This window comes from Lagopus muta, chromosome 16 (genome assembly GCF_023343835.1).
Source record: "Lagopus muta isolate bLagMut1 chromosome 16, bLagMut1 primary, whole genome shotgun sequence".
NCBI classification, from domain to species: Eukaryota; Metazoa; Chordata; class Aves; order Galliformes; family Phasianidae; genus Lagopus; species Lagopus muta.
The window spans coordinates 4,232,253-4,253,833 of record NC_064448.1 but is presented as its reverse complement, the minus strand read 5'-3'; the positions used below and the strand labels follow the sequence as shown (position 1 = coordinate 4,253,833).

General features: G+C 49.1%; 2 protein-coding genes across 6 annotated transcripts in view; one reads left to right on the top strand and one right to left on the bottom strand.

The window, feature by feature from the left end:
• RTEL1 (regulator of telomere elongation helicase 1) overlaps window positions 1-2,950 on the bottom strand; it is a 37,274-nt gene extending 34,324 nt beyond the window's left edge. For all 5 annotated transcript variants that reach the window (XM_048962887.1, XM_048962889.1, XM_048962890.1 and 2 more), the window contains exons 1-5: window positions 2,872-2,950; window positions 2,616-2,733; window positions 1,622-1,820; window positions 1,254-1,347; window positions 548-629 (exon numbers count right to left, since the gene is read on the bottom strand). In XM_048962887.1, the coding sequence (XP_048818844.1) occupies window positions 548-629; window positions 1,254-1,347; window positions 1,622-1,820; window positions 2,616-2,717 (477 nt within the window). In that variant the 5' untranslated portion in view covers window positions 2,718-2,733; window positions 2,872-2,950. The remainder of the gene's footprint in view (window positions 1-547; window positions 630-1,253; window positions 1,348-1,621; window positions 1,821-2,615; window positions 2,734-2,871) is intronic.
• A 4,805-nt stretch (window positions 2,951-7,755) lies between these two features.
• On the top strand, window positions 7,756-21,360 carry STMN3 (stathmin 3). Its single transcript, XM_048962867.1, has 5 exons — window positions 7,756-7,950; window positions 15,750-15,845; window positions 16,311-16,486; window positions 16,944-17,135; window positions 17,797-21,360. The coding sequence occupies exons 1-5, from the start codon at window positions 7,932-7,934 to the stop codon at window positions 17,854-17,856; spliced, it is 543 nt and encodes a 180-aa protein (XP_048818824.1). The 5' UTR covers window positions 7,756-7,931; the 3' UTR covers window positions 17,857-21,360.
• The last annotated feature ends 221 nt before the right edge of the window (window positions 21,361-21,581 follow it).

The following is a 21,581-nucleotide window of genomic DNA, read 5'->3' as shown; positions in this document are numbered from 1 at the left end:
GCTAAGAGATCAAGAGTTACCCACTATCCTTAATGCCACCTAATGAATAAACACAGGCCAGGGTTCTCCAGTTTCAAAATCAGGCATCCTTCTGTTCCCCAGAGGTTACACTGTGTGTGTGAGTGGCACAGAACTCACATGTTTGGAGGAAATTTGCTTATATTTTACTACTACAGTCTTTGACATCACTCATAAAGGTCACAGGTAAAGCAATCATTGAAGCATTATTTTTAAATGGTTGTTGCCATTGAAAAACACTGAAGTGCAGACCCGAATAAACTGCAAACTATTAATCGCCCCTCATGTTCTGTGCAATCACAACCTCCTTCAATGGAAAATGCTACCAAAAATGCCAAATTAAATTCTGCACTAAAATAGATATGGCAAGTTCCACAAAACTCATGAAAAAAATGAGTATCTTTCATTACAGCCTCCAGTGATAAAGCACTGATAAAGCAAAATCAAGCTTAAGAACTACATATTTTATGTCAAAATAAAGAACAGCCTGGCATGTTCCTGTTACACATTTTCAAGGCTCTGTTCTCACCTGCATGTGGTTACTCTCCTGTCGTTTCACTTCAGGATTGATGCAAAGCTGCTCTCTGGAACCCAAAACACATATCTTTGGCCTGGTCAAACAGAATATACAAACCTGGTGTTAAAAATACAGCAAGAAAGAACACAGTTGAACAAACCTATCTGGGGCTTAATATCTCAAATAATGAGAAGTTCATGAGAAATGGATGAGCATAAAAACAGGCCAGAATCATAACCAACGAGTTAGTCTGTTTACAGCAGCCACAGATACACTTCCTAGTGCTACACTTCTCCCAAGAACAGTGGGAGGTAATGAGTAGCAGCTTACATCATGCTGTAGAAAATCTGGGTTTTGTTATGACAGATCAGCCAGATAAGCTGGGGCTGCCACCTACTGCAAGCTTGTCGAGAGGCAGCTGCCATTCTTACATGAATAAGATTATGACAAGAAGTAAAGCAAGGAATTTGTGTGAAATAAATGTGTGAAATAAAGAACCCAAACCAGACTGAATTCAGGAAATTCTACAAGTGAAGGAAAAAAAAAACCAGCAATGAAGAACTCCAGGTTGTGCACATGCACATTAACAGAACTAGATTTCAGTATCAGTTTTCTATACCTTCATACATTTATACAGACATAAATTCAGACAGCAACTAGAACAGTATTTTCCTCCACCTTTTCTTTAAATAGGAGCACCATCCTAAATCATATTTACCTGTAGACTGTGTTCTTTAATTCGTTAATGACCTGCGTAAGCTGAGAGTGAGTTCTGGATGCATAAATTATTTTAGGAATGTCTGTGTAATACGCTGTCAAATAGAGGGGAAAAAAGAGCAGAAAACCACTATTAGCACAACAAGAAGAACATGGGATGTTATTACTTTCCTTTCCCAGCTGGTGCTATGGCAATGATTTGCCTTGTAGAGACAGCAAGATTTTGTCACACAAGTACTCACACGCATAAAAACAAGCTAAATGCACTTTTAATACTCTAAAAAAAAAATTAAAAATACATAAATAAAAGCAAGTGCTCATTAACATTCCTGCATCACTCCCACTGAGTATAAAAATCAAAGAACTCACTTGGGATGTCACCATCTGTGGCAGCATTGCCCCAGGAAGACATGGGTCTGTCAGGGAAGAGTTCGACTCCATTCATACGCTGTGCAATTTTGCGGGCTGAGATGGTATCTTTGAAATGTTCCCTCCAGGCCAGAGTGGAACAGAGCAGGCATAGGGTTTTTCCTGTTCCTGTAGGGCTCTCTAGAATGCCGTTTACTTTCTTTATTGAAGAGAAATAAAAGGAATAAGGGAAAAATGGGTAATTTAGAAGTTCAGCTAGAACAACTGCATAGTTGTGCTTTCTCATACAACCGAAAAATATGTATCAATATAAAAGTTTATAAGCTGGGATTGTTTAGTGTGGAGAAGAGGAAGCTCAGAGGAGACCTCATTGCTCTCCACAACTTCCTGATGGGAAGTTGTGATGAGGAGGGGTTCAGCCTCTTCTCCCAGGCAACAAACAGAACCTGAGGAAATGACCACAAGTTGTACCAGAGGTTTAGGTTAGACATAAAGAAGAACTTTTTCTCTCAGAGAGTGGTCAGGCACTGGAATGGCTGCACAGGGAGGTGGTGGAGTCGCCATCCCTGGCAGTGTTCAAGAGGCATCTGAATGAGGAGCTACAAGATATGGTTTAGTGCTTGTGGTAGCAGTGCTAATGGGAGGGTGGTTGGACCAGATGGTCTTGCATGTCGTTTCCAACCTTGTGACTCTATGATTCTGAAAGCATGACCTGGAGGACCCTCTAACCAACTTAGCGTGCTCAGTCTAAAGCCCAGAGTAAGAGGACCACAACGCACAACATCTCATCTAAAAAGCCTCTGCTCCCAGATAACACAACAGGATGAGAGGCGATGGCCTCACGGCGCACCAGGGGAGGGTGAGGTTGGGCATTAGGAGACATAACCTAATTGCAACCTCTCGCAACGGGGGTTCACCATCCCTGGAGCCGTGGGGATGCGGCACCGAGGGACGCGGGCGGCGGGCACGGCGGGGCTGCGCTCGGCGGTCTCACCGTCTGCAGACACTCGAGCACTTTGGCCATGTACGTCTCCTGGCACTCGTAGGGCTGGAAAGGGAAATCCACCGTCACGCCCCTCAGCGTGATCCTGGGCATGGCTGCCGACCGATCCCTGCAACGGAGCAAGCCGTTAGCAGTCGGTAAGAACCCGGAGACCGACGTGGAAAGGCCGTTCAAAGCCGGTTCAAGGCCGTCCCAACCCGCCCCCCCTCCCGTCCGGGCCACGCAGGCAGTAACGCTGCCCCCCCACCTCCCGCTCCGCCGTTCGGAATCCCCGCTCCGTGTCACGCGCCCACCCCGCCCCACTCGCGTGGCGTAACTTCCGGCACACGCTCTCGCGAGACTTCCGGCGTTGCCCAGGAAACGAGGCCTGTGTAGGCCGCGGCGGGGCTCTGAGCAGGCCGCGTTGAGTCCCGACTGGACCAGGGGCGAGCGAGTGGGGCTGGAGGTTCTGTGCGTCTTCTGTGAATTGTTGTGGAGGCCTTGGGAGCCGCGGGCTGGGAGGAGCCGAGCCCTAATGGTGGTTTGGTCCTCAAGGGCAGCAGGGCCTGAGCCTGAGAGGGGCTTCTCCTCCCTGCTCAGCCACCGTGCGGTTCAGGCCCTGGGAGACAGCAGGTCGGTCGCTAAAAGGGGCCAAGAAGCCACTTCTCTCAGCCTGTGCCCCCTGGGCTGTGCCCCTCCAGTGTGTCGGTAGTGGCTGGAGCAGCTCCTTGCCTTGTTATGGGCTCAGTGTGATGGGGATGGCTGAGGTTTCTCTCTGGGGCTGCTTTTTGCCCTGCACATCTGGCACCCTGCACAGACCAGCCACGTAGCACGGGGTTTGCTGTGGAGTCAGCCTGCCCCGTAGATAAAGGAATTGTCTCTTTCATCTTGTTGGGCCTCATGGCTTCTGCAGTAAGAACAGTAGTGAATTTTGGCAGGTGTCTTGCTAAGGGTGAATGTGCTGCTCCTTTGTTCTCCTTTTGCTTCCCTTCTGCCTGCTTTCAGCCTCTTGTCGCTGGTGCACATGGCCAGGAGCTGCCTGGAGGCTGCAGCCCCTCAAACCTCATGTGTCACAACCAGCCCTGAGCTGGGATCTCTGTGTGTAAGATTCCAGCAAACCGTGCAGCTCTTGTAATAAATGGGCAGGTGTGGTTTACCTGGATCCCCAAATGTCACTGAGCTGTATTTTAAGTGCTTACATGAGGAGGAAAAAAATGTTTCAGATGCATCTCCCTGCGTTGTTGCAGCATCCCACGCTGTTAGACAGTTGCTGTGAAGATGCAGAACAGGAAGTGGTTTAATTTACTGTATCTTCTCAAATATCTCCTAGCAAACTGCAGGGGGTAACGTTTGTATGTAGGGGTGTTCAAATACTTAACAGACATTAAATGTGAGTCTGTTATATAACCTGATCTCAAACTTCTGGTATATTCTGTGTTCAGCTAGGGGAGTTTACTTCTGTGGCTATTTTGCTTGCCAGTCTTCAAACTCCTTGAGCTGAACCTGCCTGGCTTGTAAACTGTCTTTAACTGCAGCTAATGGGCTGGAGAGATTTGAGTTATTCCTTCTGTGCTTTGTGGTGCTCCACACAAAATGTGACAAGTTATTTTGCACCTGTTTCTGAGTGTGCCAGAGAGCTCTAACTCGATATTCATTGTGCAAGAGTATGCTGCAAAAGAAATGACTTATTAAAACTGAAACACCATGAGAGCGAGCAGTAAGTTTATAATGGAGAATAAAGGTTTAAAAATGATCACAAATATGTAGAATTTTCTATCATTATAACTTTCCTACACCGAAGAAGAATAACAGCAGCACTATATCAAATCAGATTATTTTTAGGGTTATTTAGGTAGTGTTGATTGAAGCAATGTTACTTTTAGAGAAGAGCTGGAAGGCTACCAAACCCAAAAAAGGAGTGTGAGTCAGCAGCGCTGTTGTCCGGGCCGTGTGAGTCAGCACTGGCTGAGGGCTCCTTATCCTTCTGGAGGATTGGGTCTCTGCACCATTTACCTTACTTGACCAACTCTGCAGTGCCAGCATTGGCGAGCCTCTCATTGCTGCACCTGAGTATTCTAAAATCAGAGAGCAAAATCTCTCAAGGGGGGGATTTGTTTCTCATGAAAGTTGCTGAAGAACTGTGGGGATTCACTGAAGCTGGGACATCTGTTTTGTGTTGTGACACAAGCACAGTAAGCACAAGAATTTGTCTTATGCCTGGACTTTCGTTCTGGTTCCCGGCTCCCTCCGTTCTCTCAAGGCAAAACTTTGAAGAGGGAGAAAGAGAGAGGATAGGAAGGTTTTGAAGAACAAAACAGATCAGCACGGTTACTTGGCGGCCCAGTCCCTATCTAACACTCGTTAGATGATAAACCAAGACAGGAGGACGTGCAGCCAGCTGAGTTTTCCTCACTGCACGCTCGGGTCGGTGGGTGTTGATTTTTGGATGAACCATTTTTCATTTGAAGCGGTGCCTTCAATGGGAGAAAAACACACAAAGGAGAAACCTTAAAAAAGACAATTCTCAAACTTCACAGGGAAGGGGGTGTGAGGGTGACTGAAGGGAACTGCAGGGCCTCGTGCCAGCAGAAGGCTTGTGCAGAGCAGAAGTACGAGGTGCACCACCTGCAGTTTTGCTCACAGGCCACCTATGCGGGATTTCTCTTCCCAGTCAAGTGAGAATCTTGAGGAATGGGAGGAGGCTTCAAAGAGCAGCATCAACTGCCTGTGAAATTGCTGCTGTTTGTAGGAAGGATATTTTTCTCCTTTCATACAGGAGATGATTAGGTTGCCATTCATTGTCCTTCTGAGCATGTGTGATGGCTCCCATAGCAACCATCTAAAACTTTTGTTTGGCCACATAATTATTTGGTTCTTTTGAATCCAGGTAACCCAGAGCCTTGATGTCTTTTCCCTGTTGGGTAACAGAAGAACAACAGCTTTCCTCTTTGACACTCAGACTTTTCACACAGTCATTCTGTCATTAGAAAAATAAGTGAACACCCATTTTACAGTTGAAGAAGCTGAAGCAGATGGGATTAATGCTTTGGTGGAAGCTGTACAGCAATCACCGGACCAGAGCTTGCATCTTCACATGCTCCAAATTTGCCCTTTCTCATCTGTGGGTGCTCAGCCCTCCAGCTTTGTGCTGCTAACTTCTGTATGTGTGCTGCAGTTGCAGCTGAGCACCCAGAGGTGACCTGAATCCGCAGCTTGCTTTGCACCTTTACGTGACTGAAGTAGCACAACCCTTCTCCCCGACCCCGTCCTTCTGTACGACGTGGCCTCATTTCTCAAGTGCACAATGGTTATGAAGAGGAAACATCAGAATAACCCCGTTGTTTCCTTGCCTTCAAGGAAATATTTTCTTGATTTAGTGCTGATGTTGTCGTGGATTTCTTGTATTAGCTAACAATTGCAAGGGGCTGATGGCTGCCCAGTGTGGAACATTTATTATTTCATGCCAACTGAGGCAGCTTCTCCCAGCTTGAGACTGCAAACAGGGCAGGTAGGTCTCATGCTATTGCCAGGCAATGTGTTATTGCCCTGTATTGCAGCACCATGGAAAAATAGAACTTGTAAAGACATTTAAAATAAGGAAGAACGATCACCCAGTGTAAGAGATGGATCCAGCATTAATTATGTTGAATGGATGTGTCAGGTCATCTGGGAAGTGCCATCAGTACTGGAGCTGAAGTGTATGCTGTGTGGCATAACCACTTGCTCACTGTTTCTTGTACAGTGTGCTCCAATGGGACAGGTGCCTTGGAAGTGTTCTGTGCCTTTTTCTAAATAGAAAACTCATGCAATTGATGTCTGGAAGCTTCAGAACATTGCAAGGGGTAGGCAGACCCTGTTTGACCTCCTGGGTGAATCAAAGCCAGAGCTGACACTGAATGGAGTGGGAGAATTCCAGTCTTGGTGAACTTGGGATAGCTGTCTTTACCTGCTAATGGGGAAATGGACTCATGAACCATAGGAAACTTCAGCCTGCAGCCCTCAGGATGACCTGTAAAGTCATAGAAATTCAGCCAAAGGAAAAAGCAGGGGGTTTACAGCTGGGAAATAAGCCTCGAATAGATGCAGGTAGCAGTTAATTGTCCACTTGGGATTTAAAAAAAAATAAATAAATCCTGCTCCAAACACAGAGTGGAAAATTGTGGATAATGCCAATATTATCCTGAATTAGACTGAAGGTTTGTGTTTCTGTGATAAACCTTTGCATTTGATGTACAGTGTTGAGGGGATGGGGTGCTCGGAGGCTGGGGGAAAGGATAGGAAGAAAGGGCTTTGAGTCTTTCAGTGTGTTCAGCAGGCATTGCATGTAGCTCCCATCTCTGTTGCAGCAACGTGAGCAGCCCATGGATCCCTGCAGCTGCTGGGGGGGGGGGCTTGGGAGTGCCTGCATTGCAGTGCACTGGGGGGGCTGCAGCCGGGGGCTGTGCAGGGGGTTGCAGGGCTCTGTGCAAAGCCCAGCTGAGGGAAAATGTGGTGCTTCTGTGGTCCTGAGCGTGGCTGGGGGACGTGCTGCAAAAGCACAGGTGTGCTGGCCTCTAGGAGAAGAAACAAAGGGGGAAATGGTGGAAAATGGAAAAGGAAGAAGAAGAAAAGATGTCCCGATGCCTGAGAAATAATAATAATGAATGCACGCGTATATAGAGACAGCAGAGTTCCACTGGATTCGGAAGGCTCTGTTCTGCTCTTCTGCATCTACTTTTACAACACTTTCACCCCTAACTGCAGCCCCTTTGGTGCCCTGGTGCACAAACTGTGCCTAAAAGCACTGAGCCCATCAGGAACCCCCACCTCCCTGCCTGTTTGGCTGAGAATGCGGCAGGGTTTGGGCTCCGGCTGGGAGCTCCATCCTCCTCATGAGCAGAGCTCAGAGCCGCTCCATCCATTTCATTAAAATTCACACATAAGTACGAAACGAATGGAATGAGATGAAACAAAAGGAAATGAGAAAAGATGCAAGTAATAAAGATAACAAAGAGAATTAAAAAAAAAAATCGCTCGGTTTTGCTTTCAACGGATAAAAGGGAAGCAGAGCAGCAGACAAGAAAGGCAGGCAGGGGAGAAGGCCATCTTTTGCCGGAGCTGGGTGTGTCTGCCCCCCACCCACCCACCCACACCGCCCCCCCCTCCCCATCACCCCCCTCCTCCCGGCTCCGCAGTTCTGGCAGCGGGCGGACGGGGAGGGACCGCCGTCAAAGCCGCCCGGAGGAGCCGGAGCCGCTCATTGCCGCCGCCGCGGACCCGCCCGTCCCTCCGCTCCATCCCCGCTCTGCGGGCGCTCCGCTCCGACCTCGCCTCCCCGTACCCGGCAGCATGGCCAGCACCGTCTCAGGTAGGGCTGCTCGTTACCCTTCTTCTCTTTATATACAAATATATATATATATATATGGAGGTTTGGGGATTATTGGTTGTTTTTTTTCCCCTTCGCCTGTGCTGTTTTGGATGCATTGTTCCCCACCGCCCAGCACACACCCCCTGGTGCGAGGCAGTGGGTGCTCCTTGGATTTTAATAGCGATCCACCCGTGATAAATGTGCCTATTTATGCTATGGCTGCTGCTATGTTGCACCATCCGACGGCGCTGCTTGCCAATTCATGGCTATTTCTGCAGTGTGATGCAGCTTTCTTTTTATTCCCTTTAATAAACGTGCATGGGGTGTAGCTGGATGCAGAGAAATGCCAAATGGCGTTTCCCTACAATTTGGTTGTGTGAAGATTATAGATTGCTTAAATGGATATTGGTTAAATGGATATTGGAAAGAAAGATGTGAAAAATGCCTAAACCCAACCTGGGTGCGCTGCTGTGCGATCTCCCAGCTCCCCACCCTGTGTTTCTTTCATCAGGAGATGCTCCAGGGGAGCGGTCCTCTGATGGCGCTGGTGAAGCAGTGCTGCAGGGCAGCCCCCTTCCTTCCCTCCCTCCCTCCTCCTGCAGCAGCGCTGGGGCTCTGGGTGGGCTCTGCTCCCCCTAAAAATGATCCTCGTCCCTTTGAGCCGGAGAGCAGGAATTGAAATGGCTGGAGGTTGGGCACAGGAGAAAATCCTGCATTGATACAGCAGACAGTGGGTGTGTTCAGAGGGTCTTTCTCTTTTCCCTTAAAAAAAAAATACATAGAAGTTTCTGGAGAAAACACAGTGCATAAAGAGGGGCTTGGATGGGTGAAGCTGAACCATGCAGGGCTGGGGTGTGGGACTGAATAGGAAGGGAAGACAAAAAGGAAATGTGGGGAGTGCTTTGTGCCCCCTCTGTGGCAGAGAAGCAGGCAGAAGGCAGCAGGCAGCACCCCTGCCTCTTCCCCTGCCCTTTGCTGGGTCCTTCTAAACGTTCTCTGTTCTTTTCTCCTTTTAAAAGGGATGGAAAGATGGGAGGTTTTGTGGGGTGGGTGAGGTGTGGTGGGCTTTGCATGCAGCTGTAGGTGGGGAAGCAGCACATCAAAAGTGGTCGGAAATCTTCAGCCATTCCATGCATTCGTGCAAGTGCTCCTGTGTCAGGGCGTGCTGGGAGGTGCCCCCCAGCTGTTCCCACCCTATGATGGGGCTGGGGATGTTTGCAGCTGGGAAGAGGACATGGAGCCACTGAGGGGGACACAGCAGACTGCTTGGCCATGGCACCAAGGGCACAGCAAACTCAGCACGGGCAAGGTGCTGGATGCATCCCCCATTTGGTGCATTCTTGCTTTCCCAGCCCCATGCCCGTGCCACATTTCACCTGCTGGAAGATGCAGCTTTACTGCCAGGGCAGACTTTGGATCGTGCAGAAGTGTGTGCTTCACAAAACCGTGCTTTTTGTAGCTCTCTGCAAGCACAGAAGTGATGTCAGGGGGTTGAAAGGCAGGGCTATGGCAGGAGGAGAGCAAGGCTGAGCCTCGCCCAGCATTGCAGTGAGCAGCTTCCCACCAGCTGCTGTCTCCATAGCAGGAACAGCCTGGAAAAGTGGAGAAAAAAAGGCAAGCTGTTCCTTAAAATAAGGGGGAAAAAAATCTTGTTTTCTCTCTTCATTATCCCCAGCCAAAGCTAATCCACGCTGCAGGGAGAGCAGCTGCAATTGTCTGCAGCTGGTGCCCAGGGGCTGATTCCCCCTTGGGAAGATTTTCTTGGGTTTGTTCAAACAAATTGCTGGAATGATAAGAAACAGGGCTCGCTTCCCCCCGGCCCAGCCCTCAGCACTGCCTTCCACCTTCATTTTTTGCTGGCCAGGATTGTGCCTGCTAGTGCAGAAGCTGAGGGAGCAGCAGCACATGCTCAGTGCAGGTTCAGCTGCAGTGCTGCAGGGCCGGAGCCCCACACACCCTCCTGCAGCAGCTGGACAAAGCTTCGTGCTTCCTGCAGCTCCTCATGGGATCCTGTGGGGCTCTACAAGGCTGGGGTGGTTCCCATCGTGTGTAGGTGTCTGGGCTGAGCAGAAGCTGGGAGCACCAGCTCCCTACATAGAGATTATGAAATGATGCAGTAAGGTGGGAGCCCCATGGGCTTTTCTTGGATGCTGGTGTCTGAGAAGGAGGAGCCGAGAGGAGCTGCTGCTTGGCGTTCATGGATCCTGGAGTTTTCCCATCTCCACTGAAACGTCAGAGTTCTATGGCCTGACATGGGCATGGGTTGCCCTCTTACTCCCTGTTCTGAATGGTGTTGATGGACACCAATCAGCATTGCTCCATACCTTCATTTCTACTAGTGGTGACATTCAGGGCTCTTTCTGCCACGCCTCTCCATCGCAGTGCTCTCAACAAATCGCTACCTATTTTCTCTCTCTATTGTTGATAGAGTGCATATGGCCTGTAAAATTAGATATTTATGGTACTTTTATTGGGACTTCAGTTTTGCAAGCCAAGAGAACCTCTTGCAGGCATTTCTTTTTGATTTAATTTTTTTAAACGTTGTCTCCAAGCAGAGGATCTGAATCTTTAAGTAATATATTTTCTTTCTAAAATATCTTCACTGGTGGCACCATGTTGGTTGCCCTCAGATATCTCAAAATTCTCCTATGCAGAAGGGACCTGAACTGCTGCTCATATCATCAGCTTTGATTTAGAAATACAAAAGAGTTAGAGAGCAACCAAGGTCCATGTGAATGCACTGTAGCACTTTGCACATCCCAGCTGGTGAAGAGCGGCTCAGGATATTTTCTAACAGCCCTTTTATTCTTTTGAAGTACCTCGACATGTTTAGTGCCATACTGCAGAATCTTGTGTTCTCTGAAAGTGTTCATACAAATAATATCTCTGTACAAGGTGCCAGTACAATAATCCCCAGTTAAAGTAAAGGAAACCAAAATCCAAAGGGACCAAACAGCTGCCTGTGGCTCAGCATGACATGGAGCTCCTCACTTTGTCCCATGAACAGCTCATCCTATTCCAAGCTATTCCAAAGCAGCTTTTCTTTGTTTTATCCAACCATGGCTACATTTGTCCCAAACCTGCACTCTGGGACAGCTGCCTCCATTTTGGCTCCTTCAACTGCTTTAGCAAGCAACCCAGTCCATGCTTTTCTACTTCCTGGTGACCATTCACTAACACACTCAGGCTCCTGGCTCTCTGCTGCCCTACTCAGACCCTTCTCCCTTGCTCAGCCAGGAGAAGGGGAAATCTCCCTGATTATTTTCCTGCAAAACACTCCACGTGTTCAGCATTGGAGAGTGAGTGATTTGCTCATCTATTGGCTGTGCGTAATGCGGGTTGATGTTGCGTACATGAGTTGCAAATGAAACCTGGGAGGGAATGAGGCAGGTAATAGGAAACCTCTTCTGGGGATGGCTCAGCAGATGTCCGACAGCAGGCAGATGATCTTCATGTCTGTCCTCATGAGCGATTCCACCTGCACCCACTGCACCTTTTGGGTCTCTATAGAAATGGAGATGCATCAGTCTCGTTCCTCAGGATCCCACTGCTTTCACTGGTTGCCCTTCCTCTTTTGGCTGTGTGAGCTCTCATGCTGCTCTGGTTTGGGATATGGTGGAGCAAGAAGAAGGAAGTGAGTTGGACTGGGGCAAAGGCCTTGCCATCAGCTTGATGGCAGTGAGAGTATCTCCATCCTGTTGTATTCTCAAAGCTTATCAAAGGTTGTGGTTGCTTTTGTTGTGCATGTGGCATAGCATTCTTTGTTCTGAAAGACCCGGGTCACTGATTTTCTTTGCCTTCTGTTCGTATTTTAGCTACTTTTACAATTGGACCTTCTCTTCTTATTCTCTTCTTATTGCGGTACAATATTCTTCACAGACACAATTTTTTACTTTTCCAAAGTTATATTTGCAAAACAAGTAATTTTCTTCTAATAACCTTCTTTTGACCTTGCTACCAAATACGACACATTCAATCTCATCCATTTTAATTCTCCAAATTCACACAAATATTCTTAATGTGCCTCTGGTTCATTATGACTTACACTGTACTGATGTTGTGCCTTACCAGCCCTGTTCTATTTTGCTGGACATCATTAAACATCTAACAAAAGGCAGGCTAATCAGACAGCTTTCAGCTCCCTTTCATCTGGTCAAGAAGCGAAGAACCAGAATTTTTGATCAATATTGAGTTGGAAATGGGAAACCCCATGGTCCGAGCACATCACCAGTGGGAGATGGTTCATGTTGCTCATGCCCTGTGCCCATCCCCAGCCACTTCTCTGTTTCCTGCTCCACAGCCACTCAGGGAGTAACTGGATGGTGTCCCTGGGGCTTAACCTGAAAATAAACACTTTACATGGACAAATGCTGTGTGTAGCGCTCGCGGGAAGCAGCTGGAATATGAGGATGCATTATGTACTGCACAGCACTAGAGGGAGCACAGGAAATGGGTCACTGGAGAGGAAGGAAGCTGAGCATGTTCATTTCTTGACAGGTTGGTAGAGGCTTTGGAATCTGCCTTGCTCTCCTTGCGACAGGGAGGAAGTAGTCTGACTCGTGCAATATAGACAGTGCAGGGAAAAGTTGGATGAAACATTTTAATTAAGATTAATTCTTGAATGTTGTGTGCAGTGGCATTGAAATAGAGCAGAATCAGATGGTGCTTGTTACTGGGCATAAATATTCAGAAGTATTGCTCCTTTTTAGATAGTATTGTCATTTAATGGCTACCTGGGGCCCATGAAACAAAAAATAAAGTTTACTCCACCTTACAGGATGCTTAAATAACAAGTCCAGCTTTTCCAGTCTAAATGTTATTGAAATATGTAAATTTGTGCACTGGAAGGCACATGATCTTTCCTGGCAGCAGCTCATTGCATGTAATTATCTGGCCAGCCAGCTGTCTTGTCTTGCTTCAGGAATGATTCCCCCTGACACAAGTATGTCCTCAGAACTTTACATCTATTGGTAAATATGAGTGCAGGCACTCCTGAGCTAAGTTGATGTGTGCAAGGTTTCTAGTAGTGGTCTTTTGCCCTGGGAGCTTTAAGCATTCTCTTTTTGATGCAACTGAAATTGAAAGTCTTGCTTCAGGAGACCTTGGATTTAATCTCCTTTGACACAGTTTCTTAAACAGTGACTTAGTGGTTATGTTCCCTACTTTTATTTGCAGTGTTATAAATCTTCCCCAGCTGAGCAAAATGGAGCACTCTCAAGGGATCATTCAAAAATATATTGGGAAAAAAAAACCTGACACTGAGTTTGAGACCATTTCCAGAGGAATGATTGCCTTGGTGGCCTGACATTGTGAGCCTGTACAAATGCCCTGAGTGACAGCTGTGTCTGCTCCCCTGGCTTCAGTATCTGTTTGTAAATGTTCGGTTTGGTTTTGATTAATTGCAGTCACATTTATGTGTGAGCAATTGTGAAAGAAATTTAATGGTCCAGAGCTTGAAGTTTCAGTCTGCACCAATAAATAATTAAATGCCAAGATAGAAAAACAACTTGCCCTCGGAGACCTTAGACTAACTTCTGTTCTGAGAGGGTTGGACAACCCTCAAGATAAAGAGGTGAGTAGCAGTGGACAGACTGATGTTCAAACCCTACGTCAGCAAAATCCCCACGAAATTCAGCTTCCCATCTCATTTACAATGCCAATTCAAGCCGAACTGCATAGAACCAGGGTCTCCCTCTGCTCAGTGAATCTATTTTCTTATCTTAGCCTACTGACAGCGTGTTGGGCACATGTAACACCTATTTTCTAAAAACGACCTGGGGATGAGGTCATTGCGATGGTTCTCCCATGGGTCTGTATTTCCCCTTTTTCACGTAGAGCCCCCCGGCCTGGGCGCTGCCCGGGGTGGTGCTGAAGGGACAGCTCCGCGCGGGGGATCGCGGGGACGGGGGCGGTGGTGCTGAAGGGACAGCTCCGCGCGGGGGATTGCGGGGATGGGGGCGGTGGTGCTGAAGGGACAGCTCCGCGCGGGCCGTGTTCTGTCCGGGGCTGGGCCGGGGGGATTCCCGCCCCACTGCCGCCTTTCCTGTTGTTTTTCCCCGGACCAAACCGTGCGGTTGCCATGGATTTGCCTGGTAGCGAGGGCTGCCCTAATGGTGGGGCTCTTTGGCTCTTCGCCCCGCAGCACGCCGGTCTCTGGGGCTGGCAGCTCTCAGCCTTTCTCCTTCGGCCCGTGTGCCCGCACGCTGCTAATTGCATCTGACGGCTGGCGCCGGGGTGCAGCTGCTGGCTCCAGCTCCGGGAGAAGGACGCAGACCACTTCCAGGGCTCATTAAAGCGCTGCCACAGCTCAGTGGAGCGATGTCCTTTTGTCCTCTTCTCTCCTCTTCATTTTAATTGACAGAGAGGGACGGTCAGTTTGTGCTACAGAAGGGAAGCAGGACAGGGAAGATCCCAGTGGAATGAAGGCAGCTGCTAAGAAGTGAAATCACTACAATAGGTCTCCTGAAATGCTGGGCTGCAGCAGACGCTCATCTACACAGAGAACCACAAAATCAGAACTGGGGAGCTACTGAAGTTCAAGTAATGACATATAAAGCATTGTGGTTTATAATAAGTGCTAGGAGTTAAACTGGTGGGTCAGCAATGTGGCATATCTGCTTAATGTCTTGGTTTCACACAGGATGAGGCATAATGGTAAAGTAAGGACCTTAGTGCCCTCTGTTAAGTGATAATGTCTCTCATTGGGTCCAGAGAGCCTCCTCTGGGCTCTTGGCAGCACATTATGAGACATAGTAGCTTAACTGATGCGTGCCACCCTTCTAGCACAATGCTGCTTTCCAAAGTCTTTTTCATTAAGAACAAAATCAAAGATGTCTTGCTTGGATTGCTGATGTAAACTATTCATATCAGGCATGCATTTAATAGAAGAACCAAACAGGGCATTAAAATCAGCATGTGGCATGAAGTGGGAAAAGTTCAATACAGATCCCTGCTACAGAGCTGCAGGGACTGTTGGTTATCCAAAGGAGCGTGTTAAATAGGATGATGTTTTGTAGTTGGGAGGACAAATAAGTGCTGATGTGAAGTATGCAAATAGACCCACTTTTTTCCCCACCTGAATGGCTAAGGGAAAGCAGAGGAGAAGCTGTGTGCACTGCTGTTGTTAGGGCAGCAGCACGTGCACTTGTGATATCTGAGGGTGCTATGGTGCATCCTCCAGCTGAGTAAACGTGAGGGGTCACAGTGACAGAACTCGAAGGGATCGTGCATTTCCCTATCCTTTGAAGAATGCCATGGGGACAGCATTTGCTGTGATTGCAGTCCATTATCAACCTCTATCTTCATGAACCCATCTGTGCCATCCCTTGCCTACTCCTGTGGTGAAGGGTACACTGGAAAGTTGGAAGTTCTCCACACAACTGATTGCAGCTTTCCTCTTGACCCTGATGTCAGTAAGTTGCTGAGGGTTGAGAAATTTTGCAAGCTGTCAGTGGGCTTCTGAGTCTGGAACTGTGATGGAGAAAGTGTTTGGGCAGCCATCACTTTGTAGTTCACTACAAGGGCAGAAGCGTGTCTACTCCTAAAGGGAAAATTTTCTTACACCTCTGCAGATGGTAAAATCCTAATGTGTATCTTCCTATGACATTCGCTACACTGGCTGATAATTTAGTTTTCTCTGGTACTCCTTGGGGACACTTGGAAAACCCATAACCGCCTGGAAATCTTCCACAGAAGCTGGCAGCTGTGAATGGTTTTCCCTGGGCCTACTTGCTTCATTTCTCCATGAAAAGGAGCTGCTATTGCCATCAGACTCATCATTGCTATTTTCTCTTTTTCAGCCTACAAGGAGAAAATGAAGGAGCTATCTCTGCTCTCCCTCATCTGCTCCTGTTTCCACACCCAGCCACATCCCAACACCATCTACCAGTATGGAGGTACGTGACTTGCTCCCACAGAAGCTGCAGAGCCGTTGACAAATGCTGTGGCTGACACTTTGCTCCCAGTGTGGGCACTCTCATCCTGGGGCAGAAATCCCCATCTCAGCCCAGGGTCCTTCTGCTAAGCCTCCTTCTCCAGTTTATTCTGTGTAGATGCGACTCACATTTTCCCTGAAGGATCTGATCCCAGAGGCTGTCTAGTTCCTACTGGAGTGACATGCACTTTGTTAACAGCAGTATGGACTTTCTGTAATTGTGCTGTAACTTAAATGAATTAAGTTGACTTAGAGGGGATGAAGCTGATGACTAATCAAGAAATTCTGGAAATAGAACAAAATTATCCAGGTCAAGACATGGAACTAACAGGATTGTTCCTGTCTGGAGAGCTCAGTGGTGCCCTCAGGTGAAGGCTCTCCTGAGTGTCACAGGTATACAGAGCTCGTTTGTTTTTTTCCCTCCTAGATATGGAGGTGAAGCAGCTGGATAAGAGGGCATCAGGCCAGAGCTTCGAGGTGATCCTGAAGTCTCCTTCAGATTTGTCTCCTGAGAGCCCCATCCTTTCCTCTCCCCCCAAGAAGAAGGACCTGTCCCTGGAGGAGCTGCAGAGGAGGCTGGAGGCTGCAGAGGAGAGGAGGAAGGTAACGCGATGTCCTGAAGCAGCAGTGGTAGTGGTACATTGCCCCAAACCCTAAAAAAATGGCTGATCAGGAGCAATCTAAAATCAAAAGTGACTGCTGATGGTGTTCTTAGGTATTATTGAGCTATAGTCAGGTGAGACATGGAGAGGATGCAGTTCTGCAACCTGGTTTAGGCAGGAAATTGGATGTGGTGGCCATAATTGTCCTCTGTTCCTAGAACTGCACAGCTGTATGGAGCCCTGTGTGATCCCACATGCATGGCCATGCCATGGGGAGCTCTTAGCAGCTGATGCGGATGTAACAGCTGGTCACATAGATCAGCCTCAAGCCTTGCTGTTATAACAGCTGCCTGTGCTATTCCCCACATCACTGTGAATGCCTTCTGGAGGGAGGAGGTCAGCAAAGCTCTGTGGGGTCCGGAGCAAGGCTGAGGGATGCTGTCCCATTGCCTCACCAGACCCAGGAGGCACAAGTGCTGAAGCAGCTGGCGGAGAAACGGGAGCACGAGCGGGAGGTGCTGCACAAGGCACTGGAGGAGAACAACAATTTCAGCCGCCTGGCTGAGGAGAAGCTCAACTACAAGATGGAGCTGAGCCGGGAGATCCGCGAGGCGCACCTGGCTGCCCTGAGGGAGCGGCTGCGCGAGAAGGTGAGTGTGTGGGGTGCTGGGGGGTCTGGGGAGGTCATGGGATCGTAGGGTCATAGAATATCGTGAGTTGGAGGGAACCCAAAGGGGTCGTGGAGTCCTGCTTATGGTTTCACTCAGGACCTCCCAACATTGCAACCGTGTTTCCAAGCGCTTCTTGAACTTGTGTTGTGTGCAAAGTGGTGGATGCCCCATCCCTGGAAATGTTCATGAAGTTCAGGCTGGCTGGGGCTCCGAGCATCTGACTGAGCTGCGGGCGTCCCTGCGCATTGCAGGGGAGCTGGGCTAGATGGCCATTAAGTGTCCCTTCCAACTCAAATGATTCTGTGACCACTGCCCTGGGAAACCTGTTCTGTGCCCAGCTCCCCTCTGCTGAAGAACCCTTCACTAACACCCAGCCTGACCTTCCCCTGGCACAGCTCCATGCCATTCCCTCATCTGCAGGGCTGCAGCAGGTTGGTATTGCTCCACTTCTGCCCTGCAATGCTTTGTTTCTTGCAGGTGAATCCCCCTGTCCTCAGGGTACAAATCATGTATGCAGGACAGGAGGAAAATAGAGCAGGCAGGAGCAGACACTGTTAGCCTGTAGCTCTCATTGCTCACCCACAGCCCTTGGCTTGCCTTTAGGACTGACCACCTCGTGTCCTCTCTGCTGTTTTTGCAGGAGCTGCACGCAGCTGAAGTCCGCAGGAACAAGGAACAGCGGGAGGAGATCTCTGGATAAAGGGCTTTTCTACACATCTAGCACCTGATTCCTGTCAACAATCCGACCGACCAACACGTTTTATTTTGTTTGTCTAGATGCAGCGTTTGGTTCTCCATCCCTCCCCCCCCATCCCCTGGTGTTTGTCCCCCAGCAACACGCTTCTCTGTCTGCATCCTTAATCGTTCGGTGCTTGTGGGGAGTCACAGGTCGTAGAGACCTCTCAGCAGAATAGCAGCTAGTTCACCTGAAATAGAGATCAGCCAATCAAACAGCTTCTTTGGAGGGTTTGTCCTTTTTTTCTTTTAAAAAAAAAATATTTCTTAAATTCATGTAAAAATTGAGATATTAATAAATTCAACCAGCAGTGTCACAGAGATACAGAACTCTTACCCGGGGGCTTTTACCACTCTTGGTGTTTGCTCTGAGCTAAGTATCAGGATAACAAGGAATGATCACTTCTGTATGTAAGCAGAGCAATGAGCAGAATGTTAGTGAGTGGCAGGCTGGCTGCATAGCACTGCCACGTGGCTCCCAGCCATTCCTGCAGCCAGGGTAGGCAGCAACCCAACGTCCTTATCTTGAGTGGATCTTTGGCAGCCGCTTTGAAAATAGGGGAGGGTCTCAGCACAGAGCTTGGTGCCATGTCATATAATGTCCCCAATCCCATCCTTGTCCCCATCCCTCTCCCTGTCTTCATCCATGTCTCCTTCCCCATCTCCATCCCCATCCCTGTCTCTGGTGGCTGCAGGCTGAGCCTCCTGCCCCCCTGGGTTCTGTCAACTCAGCTCTGCAGAACCACAGGAGGGCCCTCAGTCTGCAGGCTGCCAGCCCTCCATGGTCACCTCGGAAAGCAGGGACAGGACATGGTGGTGAGGCTGCCTGCTGGCAGGGAGGACGTCGCTCTTCCCAAGGATGGATGTGGCTCAGTGGATGCTGAGGACAGGGAGATCCTGAGCGGCACTTTGGGATAAGGACTTACCAGCAGCACTGGATGAGGTGGAGCTGAGCAGGAGCAGTTCTGCAGGAAGGGTGAGGAGGTGTTCCCATGCTCGTTTCTTGGCTATCTTTAGCTTTTCAAAGCCTATTTTTAAGCGGATGTTGTCTCTTGGTAGAGGTAGGGATGAGTGAAGGATATGCAAGTGTGACAGTGGTAGGTGACAGCAGTGTGATGCAGACAGGTGGCTGCCAGCCTGGGGCTTCCTCTGCTGCTACTGCCATGGTCTGGGAGGCAGCTGAAGTCCCAGCACTGCAGGGCTGTGCCCTGGGGACCTTGCACCCGCTCTGCCACTGCCTTGAAAAGCTGAGAGGAAACATTGCATCCAAAACATTGCATGGAATTGGGTCCAACTGTGCATGGGATGCAGTGCTGAGCAGCCAGCCCAGTCTGTGGTGGGATTTGGGGCAGGAGGTGATGAGGGTTACCCTGTGCAGTGCTTTGGTGCTGTGCTTCGGGGAGGGCAGCATGCAGGGGGGGGGGCTGCTGGGGTCCCTTGTGCTGTGTGTGGAGCAGAGGGGGTTACCCCATTCCTGGAGGTGGGATGGGGCCCTGAGCAGCTTGATCTGGTGGAGGTAACCAGCTCACGGCAGGGGGGTGATCTTTAAGGTCCCCTCCAACCCAAGCCATTCTATGATTCCACGATTTGCACCACAGGCTGCGTGCTTCCCTTTCCATCCCTCCCAAAAAGCATTGCTGGCTCAGTTAGGACCTGATGTTTTCTGTCTCAGGTATGCTTTAATTACACACACCAAACAAATGGTTACGACCAAAAAAGAAAAGAAAAGAAAACCCACCCAAAAAGCCAAAGGGCAGCACTGCTGGAGGTCTGACCCTGAGCTCTTTGCTGATCTCCCCACAAGTCCCCAAAGATCCAGGAGCAACCCCTCCACGGCCATAGAGCATTTCTGGGGCAACTCTGCTCCTGCAGGAAGGGCCAACCCTGGTGCTGGGGTACTGCAGAGCACTGGGGGCAGAGAGGGAACTGGAGAGGAACCGAGGGTTGACTTTCTTAGCAGTAGCCAATGATCCGTTTATAGTAGCAGCTGTCTTAGATACGCATCGTTGTAGAGCCAGCATCACTTCATCCATATAGTGACAAGAAATTAAAAAGAGGAAAAAAAAAATGTTTAAAAAAAAAAAGAAAACAAACCTAATTTTAAAAGTAATTTAAGCAAAATGTTTGTGTGTAAGAAAGGGTTGAAACTGTCACATGTCTGTGTCCCACGCTGGTGGGATCTGAGAAGGTATCCGCGAGATGTTGACCCCGTCCTGCTCTCTGTGGTGCTGAGTGTTTGCTTGGTGTGTACTTCTGACCTGGAGCTTGTTGTAAATACTGTTTTTAGTACTATGATTATTACTATGATGATGATTATTCTCTGAAATGTTGTACTGATGAGCAGGAGTCCTAAAGGAGAGAGATGAGCACCTTCCCTCCGGAGCGGGGCTGTGGCGCTCACCCAGGGATGGCACACAGATGTTCGTGCTCCTGTCTGTGATGGTGTGAGGGCTGTGCCCTGAGCCAGGGGGTGAGACTGAGGTGCTGTGGGCTCAGCGGGCTGAAGCTGTGCAAGGAAGGGGCTCAGACAGGGGTGAGCCTGGGGAGCATGCTGGTCCCACCCTGTTGGTGCCACGAGGGTGGGGGGATGTGGCTGCAGGATGCGCTGCTGCAGGCTGAGTCGTGCGTTGGTGACTGGCACACACGTGTGGCCAGGTGCTGCCCTGCCACTGGTGGGTGCTCCCAAGTCAGATGCCCCTCAAGCCACTGCTACACTGAGCCTTTCTTTGTCTCATCAGCCCTGAGCCGTACAACAGCCGTGCTGTAACCCAGACGTGGGGTTACCTTTGAGTCAGCCTTCTGTGGACGATTCATGACCACGTGAACCCTGCACCGGGGCCAGCTGCTATTGCTGCCCTGTTCCGTGGGGGTGAGCATCCCTGGTGTGGGTTCTGCCCTGCTGCAGCACTCTGTGGATGCAAAATTGCACCCATGGGAACAGGGTTTGCATTCACACTGTTGTGCAGCTGGGAATGAGGCAGGAAATGGCTGCTCGTGGTGCTGGAGGTTTCTCATAGCCCAAAGCGGGGCCTGGGGGTCCCACGTTCCATTCTCAGCCAGAGGTGGTTGTTGTGCAAGAGAAGTGATGACGAAAAGAAAGGAAAAAGAAAGAAAAAGGGTCTGATCCCCTGTGTGCCCATCTCTCTCCGTGAGTTGGTTGTTTGAGTTCTAAGGCTCCTGTGTGTATTGTGGGAATACCAATAAAAGGCGTTAAACAGAAAATGAACCTAAAGATTTTACAAAACAGAATCCAAGCCTCTGTATGTTAAATGAGTACTTTGCACCCATACAAAAGATGCAGAAATCGAGCCCATCCTTTATCACCGTTCTCAGAGGAAAAGAAAGTAATACAATGCTCAAATGCAGGTACCACCCCGAGCCCTTCGCTTAGAGGTGAGGGCGTGCAGCGGCGTAACAGAGGACAAACAAAACGTTATGAGATGATTGCAAATACAATAAATCCAGTTCTGGAAAATGTCTGAGTTTCTTTTCTTTTCAATATTCCCTCCCTCCCCACCCCTCACCTCATGTGTAATGTTTCCTAAAGGCAGCACAGCCCCCACCTCCACCCTGGAGCAGCATCCTGACAGAGCCCTGGAGTGAGATGCTCCCAAAACATCCCCAGTGCTGCAGCATTCAGATCAGTGCCCTTTGTGATTCCCTCAGGTGCTGTCCTGAGGAATCTGCACT